At 35.7% G+C, this 26,328-nt stretch overlaps 1 protein-coding gene across 7 annotated transcripts in view; it reads left to right on the top strand.

The window, feature by feature from the left end:
* The window catches only part of FAT1 (FAT atypical cadherin 1), a 113,314-nt gene that overhangs the window by 30,465 nt on the left and 56,521 nt on the right, over window positions 1-26,328 (top strand). For all 7 annotated transcript variants that reach the window (XR_007505573.1, XM_049797549.1, XM_049797542.1 and 4 more), the window contains exon 3: window positions 7,850-8,164. Coding sequence is in view for 6 of the 7 variants with exons in the window: in XM_049797549.1 (XP_049653506.1) it covers window positions 7,850-8,164 (315 nt within the window). In the remaining variant the exon portion in view is untranslated. The remainder of the gene's footprint in view (window positions 1-7,849; window positions 8,165-26,328) is intronic.

Below are 26,328 nucleotides of genomic sequence, written 5' to 3'. Positions count from 1 at the left end.
TTCGAAGTGCTTATGCGATACAAGTAAGGAAGGCCAGCACTTTTCCAGCTCAGTTTATTTATCAAAAATATTACCTCTTTTAAAAGAGAGATTATATATACTTTTTAAAAGTTCACACCGTCTGCTGCAGGTCTTTTTAGTATTTCAAGAGTGCAGTGCCTCTCTTGGCGTTCTGCCCTGTTTATAGAGTGGACAAGCTGACATTTCACTTCTGCAAAAGGAATATCATTCCATTCCTCCTTCAGTAGGAGACTGTTTCAAGGAGTAAGGAGTTCACAGGATGTAGATTTTGGTCTTTTCAACTGATATTTTAAGTGCTGAATAGTTCCTTGTCTCTGTGGCAGGACATACCTGAAATCTTCAGTGCTTAAAGATAGCTGGTTTGTGTAGAATAAAGACCAGTGTGATATTGTGCTGTCTTTGTTTGTTTTGGTTTTACCAGGTGGTTATTACTTGACTGATCAAATAACATTAAATTTTGTTGATATTAGCATTGGATGCTATTTTAGAAGAAACGTAGGCTTAAGGCTCAGTTGTCCCTTGCGCAGTGGTGCTTGGTAGAGGCCTGAATTACAGTAGCACAGCAGCCTCAGGGAAAGAAAGAATTTTTTTCTTGGGAGTTCAATAGGTTGCATGTTTCAAAACCTTTACTTTACAGAACTCTTTATGGCATGTTAGGATTGTGGCTGGAAGTGGCTGCTGCTTCAAGGCATTTCCCCATGTCAGACTGCAGTGGTGGCCAGAAGTTAGCAGAAGTTAAGAAGTTAACAGAAATACAGATAAATTGGCTAGAGGATTTTTTTTTTTTTAAATTGTTCTAAAAGTGGAAGGAATCTGAGCTATGTATGACACTGGTCACAATTAGTAATAGAATCAGAATTTATACTGAGTACTACAAATGGGTGTAGTACTTGTAAATAGTGCGCTCTGGTCTGCTGTAGTCTGCTTTATCTTTTGTGGGTGGGTGCCATAACTATTAATAATTTTTTTTTTTTTTTTTTTTTTAAAGTCACCTTGCTTTCTCTTACTATGTCTGACAGGGAGCATAAAGTGGAGAAAAAAAACCACAAAAACTCCATGCACAACACACAGGATTGCACTTGCCAACGGTCCTGATTTGACTGTGCCTCTAGAATTTACTCAAGGGGAAAAGGAGGACGGAAGAGAATGGATGTGTTCCTCTCTGAGGCCTCTGGGGACTGCTGAGAAGCAGACAAGCACTGCGTCTTCTCCTATGCCAGATGCTCTTTCCTGTTTGTTTGGTTGGTTGTTGGTTTTGGTTTGTGGTTGGTTTTTTTTTTTTTTATCCTGTCACCTCTGCTATAGCCTCTGTATTTATACGGCTCAGGAAAAAATGCTTATCATGTCATGGCAGGTAATAATCTAAGAAAGAGAGGTGTATTGTAGGAAAGGCAAAAGTAGAACATATAAGAGACGGATAAGAACAAGAAGTCTGCTGAGGAAGTCATCTGCATTCATCTATGTTCGATCTGGATAGTGTTGAAGAACTGCACTGTCATTAACTTGCACCAAAAGGCAAAGTATGGGTTAGAACAGATACTATTTTAAATAAGATCACCTGGGCAGAAATCAAAAGTTAAAGTGAAAAACACCAGCTTTGTAAAATATTTTTGGTTTTCTTGCCTATTCTGGTTGTGCAAGTGTGGAGATTTTATTAACAACCTAAAAACTGTCTGTTTTGAATTGCTTAACATTAGAAGCCGAAGTATGCTAGAACTATATTTAGTAACATTTTACTTTAAAAAAAAAAACCAACAAAACCCAACAACAACAAAACAAACCAACCAAACTACTGATCAACGAGGCTGATGTGATTCTTTCTTTGTTTTAACAACTAAGGAAAGTTCCACAAAATGTGAAGCAGAAATTTGGCGAGAAAAACTGTAAAGTTCTGGGAGTTGGGGTTCTCTGGACCTTTGTCCACATAAAAGGCTAATTTCATAAATATTAATAACTTTCTAGAAAATATATGCAGCCTATCTAGAGGTAGCAGAGATTCAAGTAGTAAACTGCAGTATGTGCTGAGCATTTCCCCCAGTATTATTTTTAATTCAAAAGATTGTGCAGACCTTAGTGATAGTTTATATTGCAGTCAGTGACTTACCATTTGTTTAGAATTCAAGATAAAATTGCAGTCTGTGTTAGTGTGTTGGTAAGACTAGTGCCATTGAGGGACAGCATGTCTCTGTTGGTAATGGGCTTAATCCATTCACATCTTAGATTTTGATTTGGATTGGTTGTTCATTGCAGGTCATATTTGATCAAAACCTTTGTTCATGCAGTTCTTAAAATACTTGCTTCTTTTCCCCTGGAGATGGCTTTTAAAGCAGCTAAAGAAACTTTGTGATTAGCCCAGCTTATTAGAATTTAGATTAATTAAGTTTGTAATCAGATTTCAAGCATCATGTTCCAGGCCAGGGATTTCTCTTAGTTTGTTTCAAACATCACTCCCTGGGCAAATTCTGCTAAACTGCATTTTCATGCTTTGCTGAGAAATGATTGCAGGTTTTGATTTCCATTACAGAATCATTAATATTGTTAATGAGAGTTCTCATGGATAAGCACACTTAAGGAGGATCATCCCTGGGAATTGGGAGTATTATAGTTTGAGCATTTGTTAATTAGATAGAATTGGCGTATGTAAGACTGTCAGATTTGAGGTGGATTTATGTGTTTATTTTTGTTTTAAGAGTGACTTTGGTTGTAGTGACTTGGGTTGTGGGATTTAAATTGGAAGTAATGTTGGTTTTTGTTGTGAGTGGGGTTAACGTTCTGCTTTTTCCTCGGTTGCTGTATTCATAAACTAGCCTGTTCCTCCATATTGAATTCTGTCCAGATTCTATTCTGTAGTATTCACTGAGGACTTTTGCCTTCTTTTAATGAAAATTATAGAAAAGTCCTGTTGCATCAAGTGGGTACATACCTAGTCTAAAACTTCAGACATGAAATATTGTAAAATCAGCTTTGATGTCCTCTTGCAGAGAACTAAAAAACATTTCATCAGCACTCTTTTTATTCCCCTCTGGTGGTTAGTGACTGAATATGAATTTCTTTTTATCCTGACCACTTGAAAGGCTTCAAGATTGCATATCCAGTCAAGTGAAAAATGTTTTTGGAATCCTCACTTCACCGTATTTTTGGAACAATAATATTTACAAGTCTTTGGAATTGCCATACATGCTAAAGATTCTTTAGTGGTGCTCTGTGGAAGATATCTCTACTTGTCGTGCTACATAAAAAGCAAATGGTTTGTAAAAGTTAAAATTACCAAATTGCCTCAGTGTAGAGAACGGATGGGAAATTCGCTGATCAAATATTTTTCTGTGAATGGGAGAGGAGTTAGAGCAGAGATGGAGCTTTTACAGCATTGAAGATATAATAGAAGCACTTAAGCTGTACTCCTTAAATGTCCTTTGCACCACTTGAAGAAAAAAGTGAAAATACTTTCTAGGAGCCAAAATACACTGTTGAAACTGGTGATACTGATCAACATCTTCGGGATGCTTAATGGTAGATCCATTAAGCCGATTGCGAGATCTAAACAAATTAACTCTTCACCTAGATTGTTTTATTACTTCTCTTTGATATGAGTTCCCATCATTTTTCTCTGTGATATCTTGAGAACCACTAGAACTAGAAGCCAGTGAATTTATGAACTCTGTGAGTGCTGGCTTTCAGACCCCATACAATATTGTGCAACCCTAATATGTAAAATAGATCACCAAAGTCAACATCTGCAAAAGCAGAAGGTTGGCACACTAACCAATGATACTTAAAGGACTGGTTCTAGACCTGTGGTTTGGTAGGAGAACTATCGTTATCTTTGTTTAAAAAAAAAAAAAGGCATCTTCGTTACAATCTTGTTTGGGCTTGTGTTTATTAGAAGGTATAGTAGACTACTGATACAAATGCATTTGTATTCATTATCGTTGCATAGAAAATAAAGATGAAGGTATTAATGTTCTCATAGCAAAATCAGGAAAGATTTCATGTTAAACTTGCAGAAACAGGAGCAATTTCAGCTAGAGTAATGAGAAAAGGACGGTGTTTTGTAATTACTGATATAAGGCCAGAATTGTACAGTAATGTTAAGGGGGGGGGGTTGGGGGGGGAGTACTCCATGTAGTTGTGTGCATTTAGGGTTGATTGTGTTTTGTGACACAAGTGCTGATGCAGAACCAGAAGAAATTCAGGTTTTGGTAACCAGAGTTTGCCCCAGCCCCAGGCATGTGTACTGGATCAGTATCTGTTCCATTTTATTGCTGGGTGGAAACATCAGGAAGAAAGCTGAGGCATATTAGTAGACCAGTTGTCCCTTCCCTCGCTGTGCCTGCAGCTTTGAGTGATGAAGGAGAACCAGGTGTGGTGGCCTCTCTTCTGCCTCCTTCAATGTGTGAGGGGTGAAGGGAAGTTTTTGCTCCCTATCCTCCTGTCTTTTGCGTGGCTTTTATACTGGAGGAGTTATTTTGAGTCTTCATTTTTAACATTGTCAAAGTAATCCACTTATGTGTGATGCCCGTCTCTAATAAGTTTTCCAACTTCCATACATACCTGTCTATTCCATCTATTTTAAACTGTTAAGTAGGGTACATGGAGTAGGGTTTTTTTAAAGTACCCTTTATGCCTCTAGGAAATGTTCATTCAGGAATTTGTCTGTTGATTAGTGTTAAACAGTTATGTAGACATCTTTTGCATATCTGACTGATCATAAAATTGTTTTCCTAGATGCTTTCTATTTCAGTTTGGAATTATAAACAGCACATAGAGGAAAAAATGTTTACCCAACAATTCAGGATCTGTTGGGTGAGAAACATGAAAAAAATGGAAAAGTAGTTTTAGTGATTGAGATTTCATGTTACTTTGACTAATGCATGCTTAGAGTGTGGCTGACCCTGTAGAAAATCAGACATCCTGAAAACCAGAGCTACCCTGTTGAGTAAACATCTGTGTTATGTGACATGTTCAGTGGTCAGATGATCAGACAGATTACGAGCCTTTCATTGAATATTTCTGCAAAAGTCGGTGTAAAATATACAGAAATAATGTCATATGTGCAGATCTAATTTGAAATTAAAAATTAACCAAAAAATAAAGTTGCCCAGGTATCCTGTATTGTGCTGTTAGTCACTATCCCTGAAATCTTTTTACATGGTTCTTCTTGAGATACTGTTACTGGCTTTTTGGTGTGGTACTTTTTTCTCCTTTGTCCCTTGTGAAGTATGTGAAGAGAATGGACATTTGAGAACTGATAGGCCACAGAAGCAAAATAGCTTCAGTCTTCTTTTTCCTTGAGGTAGGCTTTGATAACTAAGGTGGTAGAATTTGTAAATGCCAGGTGAGCAGATTGCAGGAGGAGAGCTCAATTACCACAAGGGTCTCTTTTTATGTTTCTTTAAAATCAGGCAAGGATATCTTAAAATTAATGTGCCACTTCTGCTGTAGCTATTGTTAAGAAAGCAGGACAGGTGTAAAATGATAACAGTTGCTCAATTCAACACATAAGCCTGCCCGCTGTGTTCTGCATGGATCGCAAGCAACAGAGTAGTATTGCTGGAAGCCTTGCTAAAAGGTAATTAATACAGTCTAGTCTTGTGTTTGGTAGGACATGAAGGTTTTACAAAATTTTCCAAGGCATATGTGGAGTCTACCCAGACTTAAGATGAAATGCTTGCATGCCACATCCAGCGTTTAGGTTTAAAAGAGAGGCCATAGTAATTAACATATTTACTCCAAAGCAGGTCTCCTGGCTGAAGTAGAGAAGTGCAAAAGGTGTAATGTGAGTGAGTTACAAAAATAGAATCCAGGTACCTGGGTGCTCAAGGCTGCATGCCCATTTTTAAGAGCAAATTTATGTACATTAACAATCAGAAACTATGCCGGTAACCACAGCACAAATCCAGTGACTACATAGGATTATTATTATTTTAATAATAAAACTGCTATCAAGCAAAATATAAATACTGAGGTGAAGAGACTGGAAATGTAAAATGCCAGTACCCTTAAAATTAGTTTTTGATGATGTTCCTCTGCAGGGTTGGGGGAGGGAAATTATAAAGCCACCAGTTTGCTTTTAAGAAAACTTTATAGACTATATGTAATGCATGTATTTGCAGTGCCCCTCCTTTTTATCCCATTTCTGAAGCCTTTGACAATATATAAAACCAATTTCCACACTGACATCTGGTGGTAGTTCTGAAATGCTGTGTTGTTTGAAATGTTATATATGGGTATTTTGCAGGTCTAAGCATTAGATGCTATCCCCTCCAGACCTTCTGAAGTGATCTTACTGACATCTTAAAATTTCAAATGATCGTCATCAGACCTTTATGCAGCTTCCCACAAGGCAAAGATAGTAATGGATAAATGAGTAATTCATCAATATTTAATCTCATTTTGCTCAGCTGGTGTAATGCATTAAAAAAAGTGTCTGGAGCATATGAAGGAAATGATACTTAGAGTTAATTCCTTTCCCGAAGAACTCCTGTAAAAGTACAGTGGCATAGTTTTATTGAGGTCCTGTTTTACTGATGGTATATATATGTTATGTGCAGTAGATGAGCTCAGAAGGACCGCATCACACATAGTCAGGATATGTGGCTGTATCCAGAGTCCAAAACCAGCTGTCATGGTGATAGTTTGACTCATCTCGGCTCCAATCCCGATTAGGCCTGGTGTGTGTCAGTATAACAAACAGTAAGTATGTTATGTATGACAAAGCCCTTCAAGATTTCCACAGAAATGGTTACAAGGGCTTGCTCTGTCCCTCACCCTGACACATATCAGGTTCATTTTAAGTTCTATTTAGAAAATATCTCAAATCAGATAACCTGTAAGAGCAACTGGATCAGGAAAAGGAAAGTGAAAAGTTTTATTGTGCCATGGCTCCATTAATCTGTTTAATATTCATCCCCCATCATATAGGTTACACCACATCACATAGCCTTTTGACACATGCAATAGTATGACTGTACCTGTAAGCTGCTTATAAAAAGTAGACCTCTGTTTCCTTCACAGTGGATAAAAACTTGAGGTTTTCATTCTCTATTTACTTCTGGCTCAGACAAGCTCCTGTAGACTCAGCAGACAGATTTTTATTAAGTTTGTGATTTGTGTAGCTGTTCCTTAAATGGTAATTCATTTTATGTGTGTAAAATTGAGCTAAGCGCTGCTTTCCATTGCCAGAGAGAGTAATGGCAGCCATTGGTTGGTCCTACTGCTGCAAAGATTAGCTTCAGGTGTAACTTTTGTTTTCTTTTCTGTGAAATGTCTGTGTGAACCCACTAAGCATGTTAAGAAAATCCAGTTAAATAATTCATTTGGGCACAAGATAAGAATGTTTCACATCTAAGTAGCTGCTCATTAATATGAAGAATGGTAAACAGTTCAAGAGTTTGGCATCTAAATCAGATAGTTTAATATGGTATAAAATTCACTATAATCAGAGAGGAGTAAAGGGGCTCATTCAAGTCCCAGAAGACTGTGAATTACTCATTATATTTAATCTTTTAGGCAAAATAGCTTTTATGAATAGTACTAATTGATCTGATAAATCTCAAAGGATGTTGGAAAGGAAATTAAGTAATATATTGTTTTAATATCTGTAATGCATAATTGCTGAAAACTGTTGTAGTAATTTTTTGTGGCTTCAGGTTAGCCTCAATATGTTTGTCTGTGTATATTAACAGAGATTGTAGAATCAATGTCAGTTATTTTGAACTTGTATTCATTTATATTTATTCATTCATTTAAGCTTGTTGCTTACTCTATTTTTACACACTTCTGCATATTTATTGAGCATTTTATATTTATCTTTCTTCCTATTAAACAGGTATTATTGAGACTGCAGATCGCCTGGATCGTGAGACTACTTCACATTACTGGTTAACTGTTTATGCAACAGACCAAGGTGTTGTGCCTTTATCATCTTTCATTGAAATCTACATAGAAGTTGGGGATGTTAATGATAATGCTCCTCAGACCACAGAACCAGTTTATTACCCAGAGGTCATGGAAAACTCACCTAAAGATGTATCCGTCATTCAAATTGAGGCATTTGATCCAGATTCTAGCTCAAGTGAAAAGTTAACCTACAAGATTACAAGTGGAAATCCACAGGGATTCTTTTCAATAAACCCCAAAACTGGTAAGTACAATACAGTGTTTTATTTTACATATGAATGAATCAACTTACCTGTATAAATACATAAACCAGGCAAAACCAAGATCTGTGGTTTAACATTGTAGCCATGCTTTCACAATAGTTCGAGTTAACCTGGTATCTTGAGCTGTGTCAATATTAGTAAGTTATACAAACAAGTAGAAGAGGATTTGAGAGTTAAGCAGTTGGTTCAAAGTACCTGACACCTGTATTGTGCACATTTTGAGAAGGTTTATTTTAGAGTAGCTCCACTCTACACTGCTCAACACCCATTTGTTTTTGTAGTGCAGTAAATATACAGTAAAAATACATATTTCTAGCTTAGTTTCATGCAAGCTGTTTTTAGCAGTCTCGGTCTTCCAATTTTGATGCATAAGGTTTTTTGTCAGGCTTTTTATTTTTGCGGGTCTAAGTAATGCAAGCCATTTATTAACTGCAGACTCATTTGTCCCACAGTCAAAAGGGACTATCTTTGTAAAGTAACTGTTGCTGTTGTAAGAAATATAAAATCTGGAAGATAATTTGCAGGTGTGGTTGTTACGTAATGAAAAGAAAGATTCTGAATTCAGTGGTTGGTTGGAAAGCTTCAGAAAAAACACACTGAGGTTTTAACAGGAAAGTACAAATACAAGAAACAAGTGACCTTTTAGTAACTGTGAATTACAAATACTGAACTGTGAGTAGGGCAGAGAGACAAGAAACAAATAAAATAATCTATTTTAACTGAAGCTACACAGCAATTTTGAAAACCATGTAAAAGCTGCCTGCCATCCCTTGCTTCTGAATGAATGTAGAGAAAATGGTACATATACTGAATTTTTTTTCCACAGATCTTTCCTAATGGTAAAGAAGGGTTTGGTTCTAATTAAATAATATTTTTCTGGTTGGGTACAGCTTAGCTTTTCATATGTTTCACATAGGTACTCTTTCACAGTACAAATTACAGGAGGTGCTTCTGATTCACTCAGCCAGAAATTTCTTCTCAGGAACCAGAGGTTTTTAGACTAGAGGTCCTGTAAAGGTGTAGATAGTGACTTTAATCTGTAACAAACCCAGTAAGGAGAAGGGAGCAATAGAAGCCTTATTCATTTAGCTCTTGCTCATTCATGGAGGGAATTTCAGGGATTTAAAGGAGCAAAAATTGGGTGGAAAGTATGTTTTGAAGGCCGGGTTGACATTATGGCCTTCATTCTGTTTCACAGTTGTTTCAGCTCAGGGTATGAAAGACTTGCATGCTGTATCAGCTGTAATTGCTTTATCAGCAAATCTCTGAGTGCAAGCACAGGTATGTTATTTGGGTTATTTCTGACAATAACTTCTTTGTCAGCATGTGCTGCATCTACTTGTGAAGACATTGCCAAGAGGGACATATGAAATAGCTACAGCAACAGATCTGTAGCATAGTTAAAACCTGTACCTAAATACTATATTTACAGAAGCATTGGTTTTAGAACAAAGGCAGCCTAAGATGTAAAACAAGAAAAATTCAACTGCAAAGTCCTATAAAGTGAATACAGAAACTCTCTCTGTGTGTGCTTTATTTTTATTTGTCTTTCTCTGCTTACACATAATAATAATAATAAAAAAATTTCCACTCTTATCTTCTTCCTTGGCCTTTCTGGTTTTGAAAAGTACTGTTTGCTTGCTACTTTGATATTTCTTCTCGTCTCCATCAGTGATGTTGATAAAAATGGGAGTAAAATTGCTTGTGAATTGAGTGGAAAGAACTGAGTCACTGCAGTGCTCAAATTGCAACTGAACATAAACTCTGCCTACATTCATTTAGTCTTTATAATTGGCCAACTATTTTGGTTGCTTTTTCCTTATTTTTTCTGTAGCTCATTTTCTCTTCCTCTTTCTTCCGGTTCTTTCCTGCTGTGCTCTGCCTTCTGTCATTATGCATCATTTTCCAAACTTTGTTTTAAAAACACTTGCATGCCTTCCTTACCTAAGTTTTGAGATGAAGAAACATCTTTATTCCTATTTAATGGATAAAAGAATCAGTGCAGCAGGAGATGGTGACTTGTCTTCAGACAGTTTGTAGTTTTCCATGTCAGTACCTTACTGCTGATCTCCTTTATGTTAGAAAGGGAGCTTGAGGGAGCTCAAGACACTATATGGTGAAGTGATAAGGAACACTTAATAGAAAGCTAATAAAGTTTTTCTGTCAAGAGAGTTTCTTACCTGCCTTTATTGCAGCATGCATACTGTAGAAGAAAGCAGTGTGGTGTGGAGTCCTTCTCAGCTATGCGTTAAAGGAGGGGGGGGGGGGAACAACAAAACCCCAAATGGAAATAATTAAATAATTGTATTTCAGAATACGAGCAGTGAGAGGAAAAGAATATCCCTCTGACTTACGTTCATCGGGAGAAAAAAATTTTTAAAATATAGTTAAAATCACAGGGATCATTGATGTCTATTACTGTTAAAATTGTAATGCTAGATAGACATAATAAATATAGAGAGAAGGGGAAGAGATGAGGTAGGCAGAGAAGAAGAGAAGGAAAACCTCTTTGGCTGTTTGCTGTCATGTTCACAGAGTGCACTCAAGTATAGTTCAATTGGTATTTAATAGCTAGCTCATGTATATTGTCTCACTATTAAACAGGACGCTAGATTTCATGTGATCTAATGGGCAGTCTTGGTTTTCCTGTACATGTTTGGTTTGAAATGTCAATCTGCACTAGGCACTAATGCAGTGATCAAGATGAGTTTTGACTGATGTTATCAGGTTTCCTAACTTCCCAAGTCTCTCTTCTGTTTATTAGAAATCAAATATGTTTAACCTGAATAGATCTTTCTTGGGGTGAAAGCGCTTTCACTAGGATTGGGATGTTAAGGAGTTGAAAAATCACTTTAAAAGACGCTACTCATTGTTGTAGTTATAACACAGTGTGCTTTATCTCCCTCAATTATTTAAAATAGGGCTCAGCTGAAGAATACTTTTGACAGAATTGGTGAGATCAAATCCTGTCGTCTTTGCTTGTGCAGGGTATGTTACCCTTGGACCTTCTGAGGCTATACCACTGTAAGGTATTTGTCAAAGGGAGAGAAACCTTCACAGGGCCCCAGGTTTCCCTTCCAGCCAAAGGGGAGGTAGGGCTGGAATATGAATCAAGTCTTTAACTGTATCCCACTGTGACATTGAAAGTGACAGAGTAAGAGTTGAGTGTGTGTTAGTTAGGTTTGTTACCAGGCCCAAAGGCAAATAGAGGACTATAATGTTGTTCAGTCCTGAGTCAAGGAAAGGCTAGTGTTGGGATTCTTAAAATATGTGGTGAGTGTTAAAATAGGTTTCAGCTGGTAGTATGTTATTGTCTCCTCTCCAGGTCAAGGATCCATCTTTTTTCTGTCTCTATAGAATTTAACACTGTAGTATTGTGGTCCATGATTAGAACTCCCACACATAATAGTAATACAGATTATAAATAGTAATAACCTACATGTAACCTATTCAAGTAAAATACTGCTTTCTGTTCTCCGGAAGTAGCTAATTAATTTCTAGAATTGTATAGGCTCCAGACGAAGATGTCTTGTGTCCTTGTGCAATAATCCTGAATTTTTAGATGGTGAAACTGACTGATGTGGACCTATGTAGGATATAGTTCATCCTTTCACAGAAAGAAGTGATTTCTTTTCATGATAAGAACTATTGATTGACTGATCTATTTTTCAAAAATGCTGTTAGCTGAAGTAGTTATGTGTGCTTCTCACAGTGATAAGTTTCTGAGTAACCCCTTCAGTAAATTTTGACTGGCACTTAAAAACATCTTTCTTATTTTAACTAACTGTAAAACAACTTAGTTAAAGAAAAATTGCTAAGTTTTTCTTTCCATGCAGAAATTGTTTCACATTTTGGAGCAGAATATATAACACTACATCACAGGACATTTTGTAATCTTTTCATTAAAGCAAATGAAATACCATTTTCTTTAGTTTTGGAGTTTCCATGTAATGAAAAAAACCTGCTGTACATATGAGCTGGCCAGGTGGAATAAAAATAGTTATCATAATGTTATTTGCAGGAAAGAATTAGAGCAAAGACTAATTGCACAACTTCCATGCTCAACCTGAATAGAACTGTAGGCAAATATGTAAGTTATGGTAACTACTTCATATCTGCTTAACTTCTTGCAAAATAGCTTGTAATTAAATACAAAAGTAATTGACAAAATGGTAGAGTTCCAAGGCATTTTAATATGTTTAGATGGAAGGAGTTGGAGTTGGCAGAATTTGATAGCTATTCAGAACACCCATCCTGGGATTCTATGGTTAATCTCACCATTTACTCCTAGTGCTACTGCACTGAGGATCAGAAAAGATTGGTGCTTTTAGCAACACTTATGTAAAGCAAAGGATTATGTAACAGTAAACAAGTTCTGGGTTTCATGCTTTGGAGCTCACAATATACAGTGTTTTCTCTGGTATGTATGATAGAAAGTAAATTGGCAATATTTCACTGTTTCTTGTGGGTGTGGTTTATTCGCATGTGAATTTTTCAGGTATTTTTCTTTTTACGTTTCATAATTACCTTGTAACAAGGTCAAAGACATTGAAACTTAATTATCAAGATACTTGTAGTTGCTAGTTTCCATATTTCATTGGATGCATTTGGATATGTTTTGTCTGAGAAAGCAATGAGGTGGACCAAAAATGGATGCTTTAGGGAGTGAGTAATGAGCTATTTCATTTAAAAGTCAGTGAATGTTGTATTGTTAGAATTAAATTACTGAATATTTTTATTTTTATGTGAACACAATCATATTGAGTGGGCAAATTCGTATTTGTTTCCATCTTTGATTCTTTCATATTATAATAATTTGCTTTATTGCTTTTGAGGAGGAATGTTGGAAGCATGACAGTTAATAGCAGGATTGCAGTAAGTCTTAAAGAAAGTGGACCAGGTACTTAGTATGGCATCTACTAAAAATATCTGGTAATACCATTGTATGTAAGTGTACGTTTATGAGCTGTTTATGAATTATGATTATATAATTTCTCATCTATATTGGATTAATTATTTAGAAATGGATCTGTTAGTGTCAATTCAAAAGAGAGTTATTGTATTTATTTTACTAAGAGCTTTCAATCAAAACACGTAATTTCTTCCTGACTGAGACAGGAGAATAAGACATGCATAAAATACAAGCTTTTTGTTACACCCAGTAAAAATTGTAATGGTAGTATGCAAACTAGCTCCCCAATTTAAAATGTATACTTACAGTTCCCCAGAGTGACATTGTCAATGAAATTCTTTTTCTATCATTGTTTCCTATGTTTTGCAGATTTCTTCTATTTTTATTCTTTAAATTGCAGGATTGCAAACTTCATCTGAAATCAGAAGAAAGGTATTCACCTTTTAACAGATGAACAGTAATGGCTCAACGAGTCATATGTAAAACATGGAATTTAAGAGCTAAGGAGAATATCCTAAACTGCTGCAGAACTAGAGCCATTAGATTGAACTCTCCCTAAACAAAAGGAGTTCACTGAATTCCCCTAGGCTCTGTATCAGTTTCCATATGGATGGAATAGTTTTGCCATGCCACCATTTTAAAATATGGTTGCTACTCAATGATACAGGCTTTGGATAATTAATATCTCAAGGACTGCTGAGCTAAGGTGCATCAAAGAAGCTTATACTACCTTGTAAGTGGCAGTATGCACGTTAGAATGGCAAAAATTGCATTTGCATAGTGAAAGGAGTTGCAGTTATCCTTGGTATTACTGAGGAAGAAACTGGAATCTTAACCAGTATCTATATAGGGTGAGGGAAGACCCTTGTACTTTTTTTTTTTAATTACCTCGCCCATGTATTCAGGCAAGAAGTAATTTCTGATCTTTTTGCCAAATTAGTATGTTTATTTTTCACTCCCCCAGGACTTCTGTTATATTTATTATACCAACGAGATTTGGCGTGGGGAAAGAATCAGGCTTGGGTAGCAAATAACAATTTCTCCAGAAGTCATGCCTTACTTCAGAAATTGAAAACAGTAATAGCAAATGAGGCAGGGATTTACTTGATGTTGCTGCATACAACAATTTTGAGTCAGAGTTGCAGAAATGCTGATTGCAAAAATATAGCTTTCTACGCCTTTAATGCAACTCAATATGAAAATAATGCATACTTCCAAAAACTAGACTTGGGTTCATAACCTGGACAGCAGAATGACAAAATTAATTTTGAGTGTTAATTTCCTCGTACTTCAGGTTTGCAGGTATAAAATAGGAATAATTGCACTACCTAATTGCTTGGGAGTATTGTGCAGATATATTCATTCATATTTATGAAGCATTTGGGTATTATCATGAAAATGCCACGGACATTCCTTTGAGGAAATTAGTAATCCTGTGGTGTAGGAGTTAGGCCATTTAGATAAGGCCTTTCTTACATAGGGAATTCCAGCAGAAGCATTGAGTAATTACCCATTTCAGAACATACTGTATCCTGTGCTCCCAGTGAGGCCTGAGTCTATGCATCTTAATGCACACATGCAAGATAGTCAAGTTAAGATGATGTGGCAGTCTTGACTGGAATTTCCTAGTTTGAGTGACTGAATCTCAAGATAAGTGTTTGTCTAGGATTTAATATTATTTGATGTAACTTTTGCTCTTATTTTGGTTTTTTCCTATGCTTTTTTCTTTTTACTATCTTGAGTTTTTGAAAGAACATACACTAAACTGATCCTGTGGCAATTTAGGATTGTGGCAGGTTTTGTTTCATAAATTACACCACACCTCAAAACAAGCATTAGAGTTAACATCAACCTTCAAATTAAGTGCTGATTTAAAGACATTTATCTATGCAATCTCAAAATAGAATGCTATTTTAATATAAAAAGGTTGTTCTATCCAATAGTGGGATTTAAATTTTGGTAAGACTGAGTCTGTCTCTCTCACTGTTTGTTAGTCTCTAGTAATCATTAAAGCTTTGTGAAGTTATAAAATGCTAATAGCTCATGGGCAAATCATCCTTCTCACGTGATTTTATCATTTTACACCGTTTGTAACCTTTAAAGCAGTATCTTTGTGTGTGTGTGTCTGATTTGGAGACTGACTGAAGTGAAAAAGGAAATGGGTACAGCTGCAAACAACTTCCATGGGTTTCCGATAACACTGGAGAATTACTTAGTGAGGAAGTGAAGGGCCAGTGACCGCACAGTAGTATTTGCTTCATTTTAACAAAGGAAATCTTTGTTGTTTAACTACTTGTGGGTTTTAATCCCAATTGACCTAATATTTTAGAACTTGAATAAAATCAGTATTGCTACATTGCACACTAATGTGATTTAAAGTTAAATAAAGATCCAAACACTGAAATTGTTCTGTTACTTCTGTAGCTGACAAACAATGCAAGGCTCAATTATTGTTCATTCATGTTACACAGCTCAAAGCATATGTAGCAGCCTCCATGTACCCAACTGTTTACCTGTCACATGCAGAGAAAATAAAATAAAGTATTTGATTACACTGTCTCTAGAACAGACCTTTTTTTTTCCTTTACATTCACTGAAAATGTAACCAGAATTAACCCAAATGTTTGTTAAACTCCTGCAACCAGAAAGGTTACATGAGTAGACAAAGGTTTGTATAGACATACATTTGGAAAGAGAGTTTAATTTTGCAAAAAGCTAGTTTTATTTTCCTTTTTAAATATTGTTTAAAGCACTTGAAGTGCCATTAGACTTGTGGTTTTCAACCTGGTCTCTTCTGGAACTGGTGAAAACAAGTTCATATCTCTGAAATTTCTAATAACATCTTTACATCCATTCACTCTACGATATTTAGGGATTTACCACTTGAAAAGATAGACAATTTGCTATAATATAGGCAGCTATTTTAAAAATTATTTGCAAGCATTCATGTAGAGATCACTTCTTTTAAATTTTAGGTGGTGGTGTTGGGGCTTCATTTATTTATTTGTTTATTTTATTCTCTTACATCTCTTTGGAAAAAGAGAAATGGTAGGAGCTGGGAAAATAAATGGGAAGCACAGCAGTCCTTCCCTTCTCCTTTTTCTGTTCCTGGAACTACATAAAAACTTCAGGTCATGATCTATGTTGTAAAGCAGGAGTTTAAAAGAAAGTGAGGTTTTCTTTCAGTTTTCCCATATTCTGATGCAGAAATGGTGATGGAGACAGAATCTTTCTATATCATATGTTCTTTTGAGCTGGAATATATAATGGCAAAATTATAATTCTAGCCAGGGCCAAGATGGTGATCAGGTACTGTTATGAGCCACTTGCATAGTATCACCTTCACACAGGCTTTCAAAGATACCAGTCTTCCCTTGATAGGCTCTCTGAGTAGTGTAAATTAATGGAGTTTGTGTATATAACACTTCTGTAACATTCGTATGGATTAATTTCCTGTTAAGAGAAGATTACTCAGAATTAGTGCCCTGATTCATATCCAGCTTGGCTTGATTTTTGAGTGATGAAAGTAAAAGATAGGTCCCAGCAAAAATAAGGTTCTACATGAAGTAATACTATTTTTCTATCTGAAAAATTCACAGTGGAGTCACAATCAAAGGCTAACTAAGAGTCAGCTATAAAATTCTTCTTCAGCTTTTCTGAGAGCTGAGACAAGACCTTTAGCAGCAGTTTATACGAGCATGTATGTCATGAGTGTTGCATAGAGGTCTTTACAATGGTTCAGTTACAAAAGCAGTTCCCTTTAAATCAGTAGATAAAAGACTGCAGTGCATTCCAGACTTGTTCTGGTAGTATTCTGTCTTGTAAGTGTAGGAAATATCATGCAATTAAAGCAAAAGAAATTAAAAAAAAAAAAAAAAAAAAAAGCCAGTAGCATTGTATAAATCTCCAAATTCTCACTTAGAAACTAATATTTTAGGGTTTAGATGTATAGGTAGTTAAGGGGCCTCAAAAGAAAACTTGTAATGTTTTGGAAATATCCTCATATTCTTAGTGTCACTTGAACATGTTTCTCAGTACAACTGTACTTTTGTAAATACATGTGTCATCCATAAACCATTCTTAACATCAAAGGAGAGAAGATAGTAAGGACAATTGTATCTAACAGAGTTGTTAAACTGTTGCCTCAACTATCCTTTCATATGAAGGATTTAATTAAGTATCCAAAGAAAATTCCAAGAAGGTTATTTGTAGGCTTAAGGCTGCCTAGAACCCTGAGATATGTCAAAGTGCTGATCTGTACCTCATTTATCCATATACAGAGAACACTGGAATAAGGTAGTTCTTAAGGAAAAAGAAAAAAAGAAAAAAAAAAAAGGAATTGTTTTTATTCATAGTGTTATATCATACAGTGGGTTTTTTTCTGGCATGCTACTCTTAGCTCCTGCCTCAGTGTCTTCAAGATACAAACTTGCACATCCAGTATCAATGCTGTGATAAATGTTGAAAAAGTCTATGCCAAATGACATTTTTTAATTCATCTTTTTCAAGTCTTTAAAAAACTTTATGTATTTCAATAACAGAAATATAGTTCTGTTTGTTGGCTTTTTAAGGAGACATGTTCCTGAACTTGTCTACATTTTCAAATTTAGGATACTGTATTTTCAAATTGGGTGGCCAGTTCTGAAGTTGACAAAGCACGACCAAACATCTCTTGCAACTGATGAGCTTTCTTAAGGAAATCTTCGTTGTTTGAATTAATAAAAAACAAATAGTGAAATAAATAAATCATATAGACGCAAACAAAAATAATCCAGTGTTGAACATTTAGAAGGTGAATTTCCCCCTTCTATAAGGCATATCTTCAAAATTTGGAGGGAATGGATTTTGTCCATAACAGTCAGTTAGCTACTTTTATATCCATATCTACCAATCAGTTAATTAAATATTATTTTTCACATTTTTATATTCTAAAATGTAATATTACTTACATAAAACGTGACTTTCTCAGATGAGTTTGTCTTTGATTAATTAATAATTTTATCTAGATTCAAATGAACAATTTTAATATTAAGCTGTATTTTGTGTGGCTGCTTACTCCCCTATTTTGGTGGCATCAATTACTAGTATGGTGTTGTAATGAAATTATGAGCTGCATCTAAGAATGAAAGACTTCTGCTTTGTGCTGGCCATATTTTATGACCTGTACATATTTAGTTCCATTCAGTGGTCTCATTTCTCTTTGTGTAGATGGAGTCTTAGATGTGCTAAGATAACTGAGATCAAAACCCTCCCTTTACGGTTTTGTTTCCAAGGTGGTTATAATAAGAGAGACCACATTTAAAACTAGTACCTCTGCTAAGTGTTCTGGCATCCTGTAGAGTTATTTGGAAACTGTTTTCCCAGAAGATACTTCCCTATTATAATATGCTAAATGCTAAGGAACTTTAACTAGACATTTTAATTTCTTATTTCACTTAGAACATATCACTGTAATTCATCAAAAATTTTTAAACAGCTGTTCTCATACTTTGCCAAAAAAAAATTCAAGTAGGATGAGACTTTCTACTCTTTCTCCATAATACATTTTCCTGTTTGTAGAATTTTATTAAATTCCAAAAAGAGTTCAGTAATTTCTCATATTACTTACAGTTGTTCTCAACCAATGTTGTCATTAGTTATATGCTGTAATTGCAACCAAAACATTGTTTTGTGACTAAAAAACAATCTTAGTAAAAACAATTGAATTGCATAAGGGCAATTTTGACATCAAGACAATAGCCAGCATGGAAACCTGCTCTGATATTTCTCTTTGAAATCATGTATTCTTAACTCAACTGTGATAACTTTTTAAATCTCTGTTTAAAAGTTCAGGTTGTCTGTATAGCGAGGTATAGTTGCAATGCATGCAGACTTTGACTTCATGGTTGTTGCTATTTAACTGTAACTACAAATCTGTTTGTTGATGAATACTTTCAGTTAACTCAATGCAAAAAAGTTCAAAATTGTACTTTGTTTAGCTACCTTGCATTTCAGAGACAATAGTTACCAACTGTAAATAGCTTTGCCAGCAGACTAAGTTCTAAAAACTCTATATGTTATTTCTTTGTGAATTTGTCAGTCTTCCTTAATCCACATGTGTGTTGCAGTAGTTTTATGGGAGATTAATTGTGAAGTTGTAAAACTTGTGGCAGAGGAAGTGACCTCAAAACTATCCTCAATCCTTTAATAATTGGTCTTAAATACTTCTCTCAACTGATCATGATTTTTTAAAACATACTTAACAACTCAGTGCTGGCTACTATAAGCTGAAAAATGGATTTCCTTTGTTCAGGGGAAAAAAAAAAAAAAGCCAAGTTTGGAAAGGAGCATGAGGTTTCTTTCTTTGTTCAAGCACTATAAATGCAGTAAGATTATGTCAGGTTTGAAAAGATCTTTCAAGATGATGTGAGATTTTCTGGCAATAATTCTATACTTAATTATTGACCAGGGTTTGTCTCAAAATGAGATAATAAAGGTGAGCAATGAAGATCAGGTTACTTAGAGTTAATTACTGAAGGCATGTGAGCTTTGAATTGGTGTGGCCTTAGTATACCAGATGGTGCTGAAGGCAAGAGTATTTTTGCAAGGTAAGCAAAGAGATAACAAAAATTTGTAGTGTTCTGTTGATAGTAAGATCAAAGTTCATTCTACAGGAAATTTATCATAATTTACTAGTTTCCTTTCAATAATCATACTTGGGTTTTGTGGTTATATTTTCCATTAAAAATTATTTCAGCTATTTTTTTACAATTTAAGTACCTTTGTTTTGTGATTTCATATTATACTCCTTATGACTTAAAGTTCTGGTTTTTATCTTCTTATGTATGAGAGAAATAAACTACCAAAAGAATACTATTGACACTGAATCTGGACACATCCTAAATGCTTTCAAGCACTTAGAATGCAGCATCTTAGACTTAGGTTTCTTTTTCTAGTATAGCTATTTGAGGGTGTGTCATTATTTTTATATTTCTTTTCATTGTTTCCCAAATAGTTTTACTAGTTAAAAGAATTACTGCAGAAACAGTTATATTCCTGTCAGTAAATCCAGACTGAAAGTAGTGTACTCCGTGACTAATTAGAGTATACAAAACTACATGGTTTACTTTTGTAGGATACATTTGAGCAGTTTTCTATAATTATATGATCACTAAACACAGATTTTATATTTCACTTGAAATCTAGTTGAAATTGAAGCTCTACCATGTTTATTGAATTGGATGACTTAATTGTTTATGTAAAGTGTTTTTTCTGCCTTATACTGTATGTTAATAATATTTGGTGGGTTGCTTGTCTTTGCTCCCTACTTGCAATCACTAAAATGATTAATGAGTACTCTGATCAGCAAATTCCAGGTCTTTCTATCTGGATGCTGTTAAAATAGTTCAGGGAAGTGACTCAAATTCAGATGTGTACCTTGCACTTATACTTTGTGGTAGTAGGACTGAGTACTTAAATAGCCTGGTTACTGAATAACGTGGTGACTGGTGTTATGAAATATCAGCCATAGGATTAAGTAACTCACTTTTTGACCCTATATACAAAGCTTATAGTCTGTCTTGGCAACAAGTAACAAACTCATAAACACCGATATTACTGTACTTCAATAAACGTCTAATGTGCTGACACAAGCATGCCCCTATGGACTAGGCTGGTTATCCCTTATTTGATGCAGTCCTGACTTGGTTAAGACCGAGCTCTCAATTACTACTTTACTTTTCATAGACTACCATTCAAAGGGCAAGACATTTATTCAGCTGGGGTAAATACGCCAAAAATGTTTTTTGTGGATGAAATCCAGAGCGTATTCATCAGCATCTGAAATGGGAATAAGGAAGTGCCTAAATAAAAAGAAAAGGTGGTCTGAAGAGCAAATAGTGTGTGTAGTTCTGTAAAGCATTTTAGACCTTTCAGTCTGGAGTTTGCCTAGGTGCCTGTACACTGTGGGAATGTCCTTCCTGCTGGCTTTTGCCTGAACTGCTGCAGGTGGGAATTGAAGGGGAAAGGCACAGAAGCTGTGAAAGGCTGCACTAGTTGAGTGCAATCATGCTATACTTAACAGAAAGCGAACACTGATTACAGCACAGTGTACTGCGGTAGGTCGTCTTTTAATTTTTCTAAAACTGCTTATTACAGGATAGTGTAAATCATTTCTGTAAAATACCCTGATCAGAAGGTTCATACATGAAGTGGAAAACTACTCCTTTAGCCCCCAATGTGGTTTTAAACTGCCTAGACAGAACTGATCTTTGCTCTACCTAAACAAAAAGGTAAGATTCAAGAGGCCAGAGAGAATAAGCAAGCAACAACATAACTCTGTAGCTAATGGATAGAGTACTCGGCAAAGAGAGTGGAAAGAGAAACCTGAGCGCTCGATTTCTCTTTAAAAGTGGTATCATTTTTACAGTCTTTATTGAAAGAACAGAAATGATTGCTTTTAAATGATTTACTTGAGCAGACATTTAATGGCTTGCATTTGCAGCCATTTAGTGTGCTTGTAAATTATATTGCTAGTTTCTTTTGGGACTATACATTTACAATTATATTTTCAGCACTCGGAAATTACTGGTGACAATTCTGTTGCTGGTTTTATTGAGAGCTATTAAGGTGCTTAGGTCAAGGAGGAGTTTAGGAATGAAAAGCAAGTCGAATTGCTAAGGAACTATCTTTAGGACTATGTAAACTAAAGCTGTTCAGTTCCTTTATGACATGCTTTCTCCAGTATGATTGCTGGTTAGGGCTATGATCTTGTTTGGTTTTTAACTCAGCAGCCTGCCTTCATGGTGACATATTACAATGGCACACTGTGTAGCTTATAATCATCATCTATACATGACTGGTAAGACATGGGGTTTATATTTTGTCAGCTGCAAAGTTGAAATCTGTTCTTAAATCCCTCCGCTATTATTTTTCATTGACCTGTTTTTATTAACCTATTCATTTACTTTGGTTGTGAAGTCTTTCCTTGGCTTACATAGAAGACAAGATTTGACTATAGTCTTGCCAAAAAGCTTATCTGAATGTCTTTTATAAAGGAAATGTGGGCCTTTTCTGATGGTCACTGTAAAGTAAGTTAAGTGTAAATCATAGTTAACTTCAAATCACTTGAAAGACAAAAGACTGAAAAAAATAGTCGTCTTTCTGTGGCAGTGATGAAACTATCATGGATTATTGTGCTTATCAGTTATTTTGTCCATATTTCAGAAAGTGTTGAGATACTGGAAGCAGTTTAAAACAATGTCATAAGAGATCTTCCTGACAGTGAAACTTGACACTTACTGTATTATCAGAGATGTCTAAGACATGACTTGATCACACTAAGTACTTTCATGAGGAGAAAACTGCTGATTCCAGTGGACTTCTTAGTCTATCAGACAAAAGAAAGATACATTCCTCTGTCTAGAAGGGAAAGCTGCCTTGAATTGGATATAGTACACCATTTCTTAAATGACAATGATTAGTAGGAAATCCTGCCTTGAGGTGTGACAGCATCTTTATCACTTGAAGAGACATAATTGGTCTTCGATTTACAGAATGTATGCTGTAATTTGTCCAGGATTGTGTTGTGCAGTAGTCAAACTAGATTGTCATTACAGCCACATATGAATTTAAAATCCATACTTCCTTCAACTCTTACACTGATTTATATATTAAGACTTGTAAAGAAAAGACTAAGATAATTGTTTTTAACATTCATTAGTTATTTGTTATTTTTGAGGTTGAAGTGGGGGGACAAGAGCTTGCTTAATAATACAATATAAGTAAACTGATCTAAAGCTTTAAACTGGTTGAGTTGCACTAATGCAGTCCAGAGAAGCCGTTTCTGCTGATTGGTTATGGTTTGTGTTGTTCAACACAGAAGACAAAAATCTCATCAACAAAATGTGACCTCCCCTGTATTTAATTCCAATGTCTTGTATCCGTTGAAGTTGGTGATAAAAATATTGTAACTGCTTCCCATATTTCCTTAAACCTTCAGTGCCAATGCATTCAAAGATCAGAGAAACTGCGTGTCTTTTCATACACTACAATTCAAGTAGTGTTATACTACATTCAAATCAAGCCTATCAATTCAAACTCATTGGAGGCAGCTTAGTAGACTTGGCATGTGCTTTAGTCTTTTGGATCATGGTGGGTTAGCCCTGGCTGACAGCCAAACTCCCATCCAGCTCCAGAACCATCATCTCAAGCTGAATGTGCAGTTGGAAAGTCTGTGTATATTTGTCACAGCACAAATGCATGCATTTGTAGGTACGCCTGTAGTAGGGATTGCATGATGTATACACAGGAAGACAAAAATTTTGAGCCTTCCTCCTCCCTTGCAAGGACTGCTTTTTCTGATGCTACTTCTTTCATCACTGAGATCATCCATGCCATAATATAGCTAATGCCATGGAATTAATATTAACATTCTTAACACGGTGCCCGCTTAATGTTCTGTGTTTTTTAAAGAGATTGTCATTTCAGTATTGAATGGAAGTTGTTGATGTGCTATTTTTTAGATACAGGGGTAACGTGATGTAACTGGGCACTGAGTTGAAAGCTTATATGGGATAAAATAAATCCCTGCTAATATCAGCTCCCTTGTGCTTTTTTCTGTTCCAAATATAGCAGATTTATTTATATTTACATAATTGAATGCTGTAGTTACATTTTTGTCTGGTTTAATACTGTTCAAAATAGAAATCTGAAGTAAATTTTATTTGAATACAGTTGTAACTATTTTGATTTTTCAGTAGAGCTCAAATAGACAGCAAATATCCCCAGAATGTAAACTCAAAAGAGGAAGGAAGGGAGAATACAATTGTATTTGTTACCTGATGTGGGTTTTTTGTTTTGTTAAGGATATTTACAGTTAGTTTCAGTTCGTTATAGTACCTCTTCAGCTAGTGAGGCATAACAGCTGTGGTTTATTCAAAATCTCTCTGAATTATTAAGCTGCTGTTATGAAAATGTTTCTGATGAGGTGAGTTTTGAAACATTACTGAGTAGAAAAATTGCACCAATTTGCTGGAGATACCATTTGCTCATCATTATCTTACAAATGTTTGTTATAAACTTGCATTTTCCCAAGGATGATTGACCCGTCTTGCCATAGTGTGCATTGATTTCCAGGTGGAATAATAGTCAGTGATGTGAATTATTGGAGCTCCTGGAGCTCATTGTTCCTGTTGGTTTGGGGTGGGTGGGGAGAGTGGTAAGAGGAGGCAGAAGGAAAACGGGAAAATATGACTGCAAAACCATGCTCTGTGATTCAGTTTTGCTTTGAAGATGAATGCTTTATCACCGTGATCTGTTTCTCACACATGGTGTCATTGCTGTCATTCAGCAGCAAATGGATTCTCCCCACCTCATAATAAGGATTTCAAAACTGATTATGTTACAGGCTTCTTCAGAGTTAATTGAAATAGTCTTTTATTTGTCACTTTCCTGGGGTTGTGGTATATGCAAAGGTGTGGCTATTCATTTATTTGTGTAGAGGAAGGGGCACAGCAAGATCTCCAAACTATTACAGAAAAGAGAGGGACCTCAATCTAAAAAGTTTTGAGAACTTTTGTTTTCAGTAGAAGGAGCAGAGTGGCGGCTCTTGTTGCGGGGAACTGACTTATATTAGGTCCAGAGATTCTCCCCAACCTTCTTAATGGGCGGTCACAAAGGCCACACTGCATGGGAACACTCAACCTTACTATCACAGCCTTAATTCAGAAAAGCTCTTCGACAATTGATGAAATCTGTTGGTGCAGCATTAAGCGTTTTATGATATAGAAAAGCTTGGAAAAAATGGAAAAACTTAGTGCTTGCTGTAATCAAACCTTTTACAGTCTTAAGCTGTAGTGAAACACTTCACTGAAGCTAGATTTTCACTTAGGAAAGAGGCTAGCAGTAAAGAGTTAAATGAAAAGAATGTCATGCATGTCTATGTGATTCTAAATCCAGAAGTGTTACATTTCCTTTGTTGGCGTTAGTTTCTGCTGAATATAGGGGTTATATATGGTGAAGACTAAACCCTTCTGTTATTGGTCTGAAGTGTTTTAACAGAAGTGTGGCATGCTTGGTTGAAAAGACTGTAAGTTTTAACAGATCAAAGCATATATATTTTGTTCTTACTGGTTATTTTTTGCTTACCTGTTTTTGAGTTGTTTTGACCAGCTTCATTAACAGAAATTATATCTGAAATTGGACTTTCTTTAACAAACTGTAGTATGTAGAGTAGTGGTACATGGTAGAATTCCGACTGGAGTGCTTGCAGCAAAAGTGTTTGGGTTTTTCCCCCCTGCCCCCCACTCCCCAAGGTATTAGTTGGCATTTATTAGTGGTGGCTTGTCTTAATGGCTCTTGCTGGGGAAAAAGTGGATAGGAAACTGTTGCGAGGTGCCATCTTTCTGCTCTCATGTGTTAACAATTGTCTTCTTGCTGCTGCTGTGAGAAATGGAATCTAATATTATCAAAGGGTGTAGACTGAATATTGAATATTCAGAGAAATGCAAGCATAACGAGATATTTCTGCTGGAATTACTTTATTCTTCCTGTGCTTTTTGAGATCCTCGCCATCCTCAACCCTGCTATTCAACAGCCAAGTCTTCAGTGGCTATGCTGAAATTTACTCTTTTCCCTTGCAATTGTGGTGAGTCTCAGGGGATTAATGCTTCATGGGAGGGCTTGTGCTGGCTTTCTCCAGAGGTACGCAATAGAAAGAGGTATTTGGGAGAGCTTGTGTTTCTTGAAGTCACCTAGAAGTCCCTTTGCTCAAGGAAAGCAGATGGGGCATCAGTTCTGCCATTTGTTCACTACCAATTAACAGTTCTGTGCTGTTCCCCATAGAGCCTCTGAAAAGAAAAGGTGTGGCTTCACCAGCCTCAGCCAGGAAATTAGGAGAAACCTTTGTTTAGAATATGTGACAATAAATATTGTCAGTTGTCATTGTTCACAGCTCTGTAATCTCTATGGGAAGATATTACCTCAAGGAGGTTAATACAAAGTTGTCACATCCTTTTTTTTTTTTTTCCTCTCTTTTTTTTTTGGTTTTCCTCTTCCTAAATTCACACTACTAATGCAACATTTTTTCCTTGGTTGTTTTTTTTTTGTTTGTTTGTTTTTAAATTTTCTTTCCCACTTTCTTTGTAATTAAGGGCAATTACAATTACAATAATATCAAAAGATGTATCCTAAAAATAACATACATGTATTCTATGTATTGTAAAAGCATAAAAAGATAAAGTGGGAGAAGATGAT

The sequence above is a fragment of the Accipiter gentilis genome, chromosome 3 (assembly GCF_929443795.1).
Source record: "Accipiter gentilis chromosome 3, bAccGen1.1, whole genome shotgun sequence".
Classification (NCBI taxonomy): Eukaryota; Metazoa; Chordata; class Aves; order Accipitriformes; family Accipitridae; genus Astur; species Astur gentilis.
The sequence above is the reverse complement of the archived record's forward strand: the minus strand, read 5'-3'. Positions and strand labels throughout refer to the sequence as shown.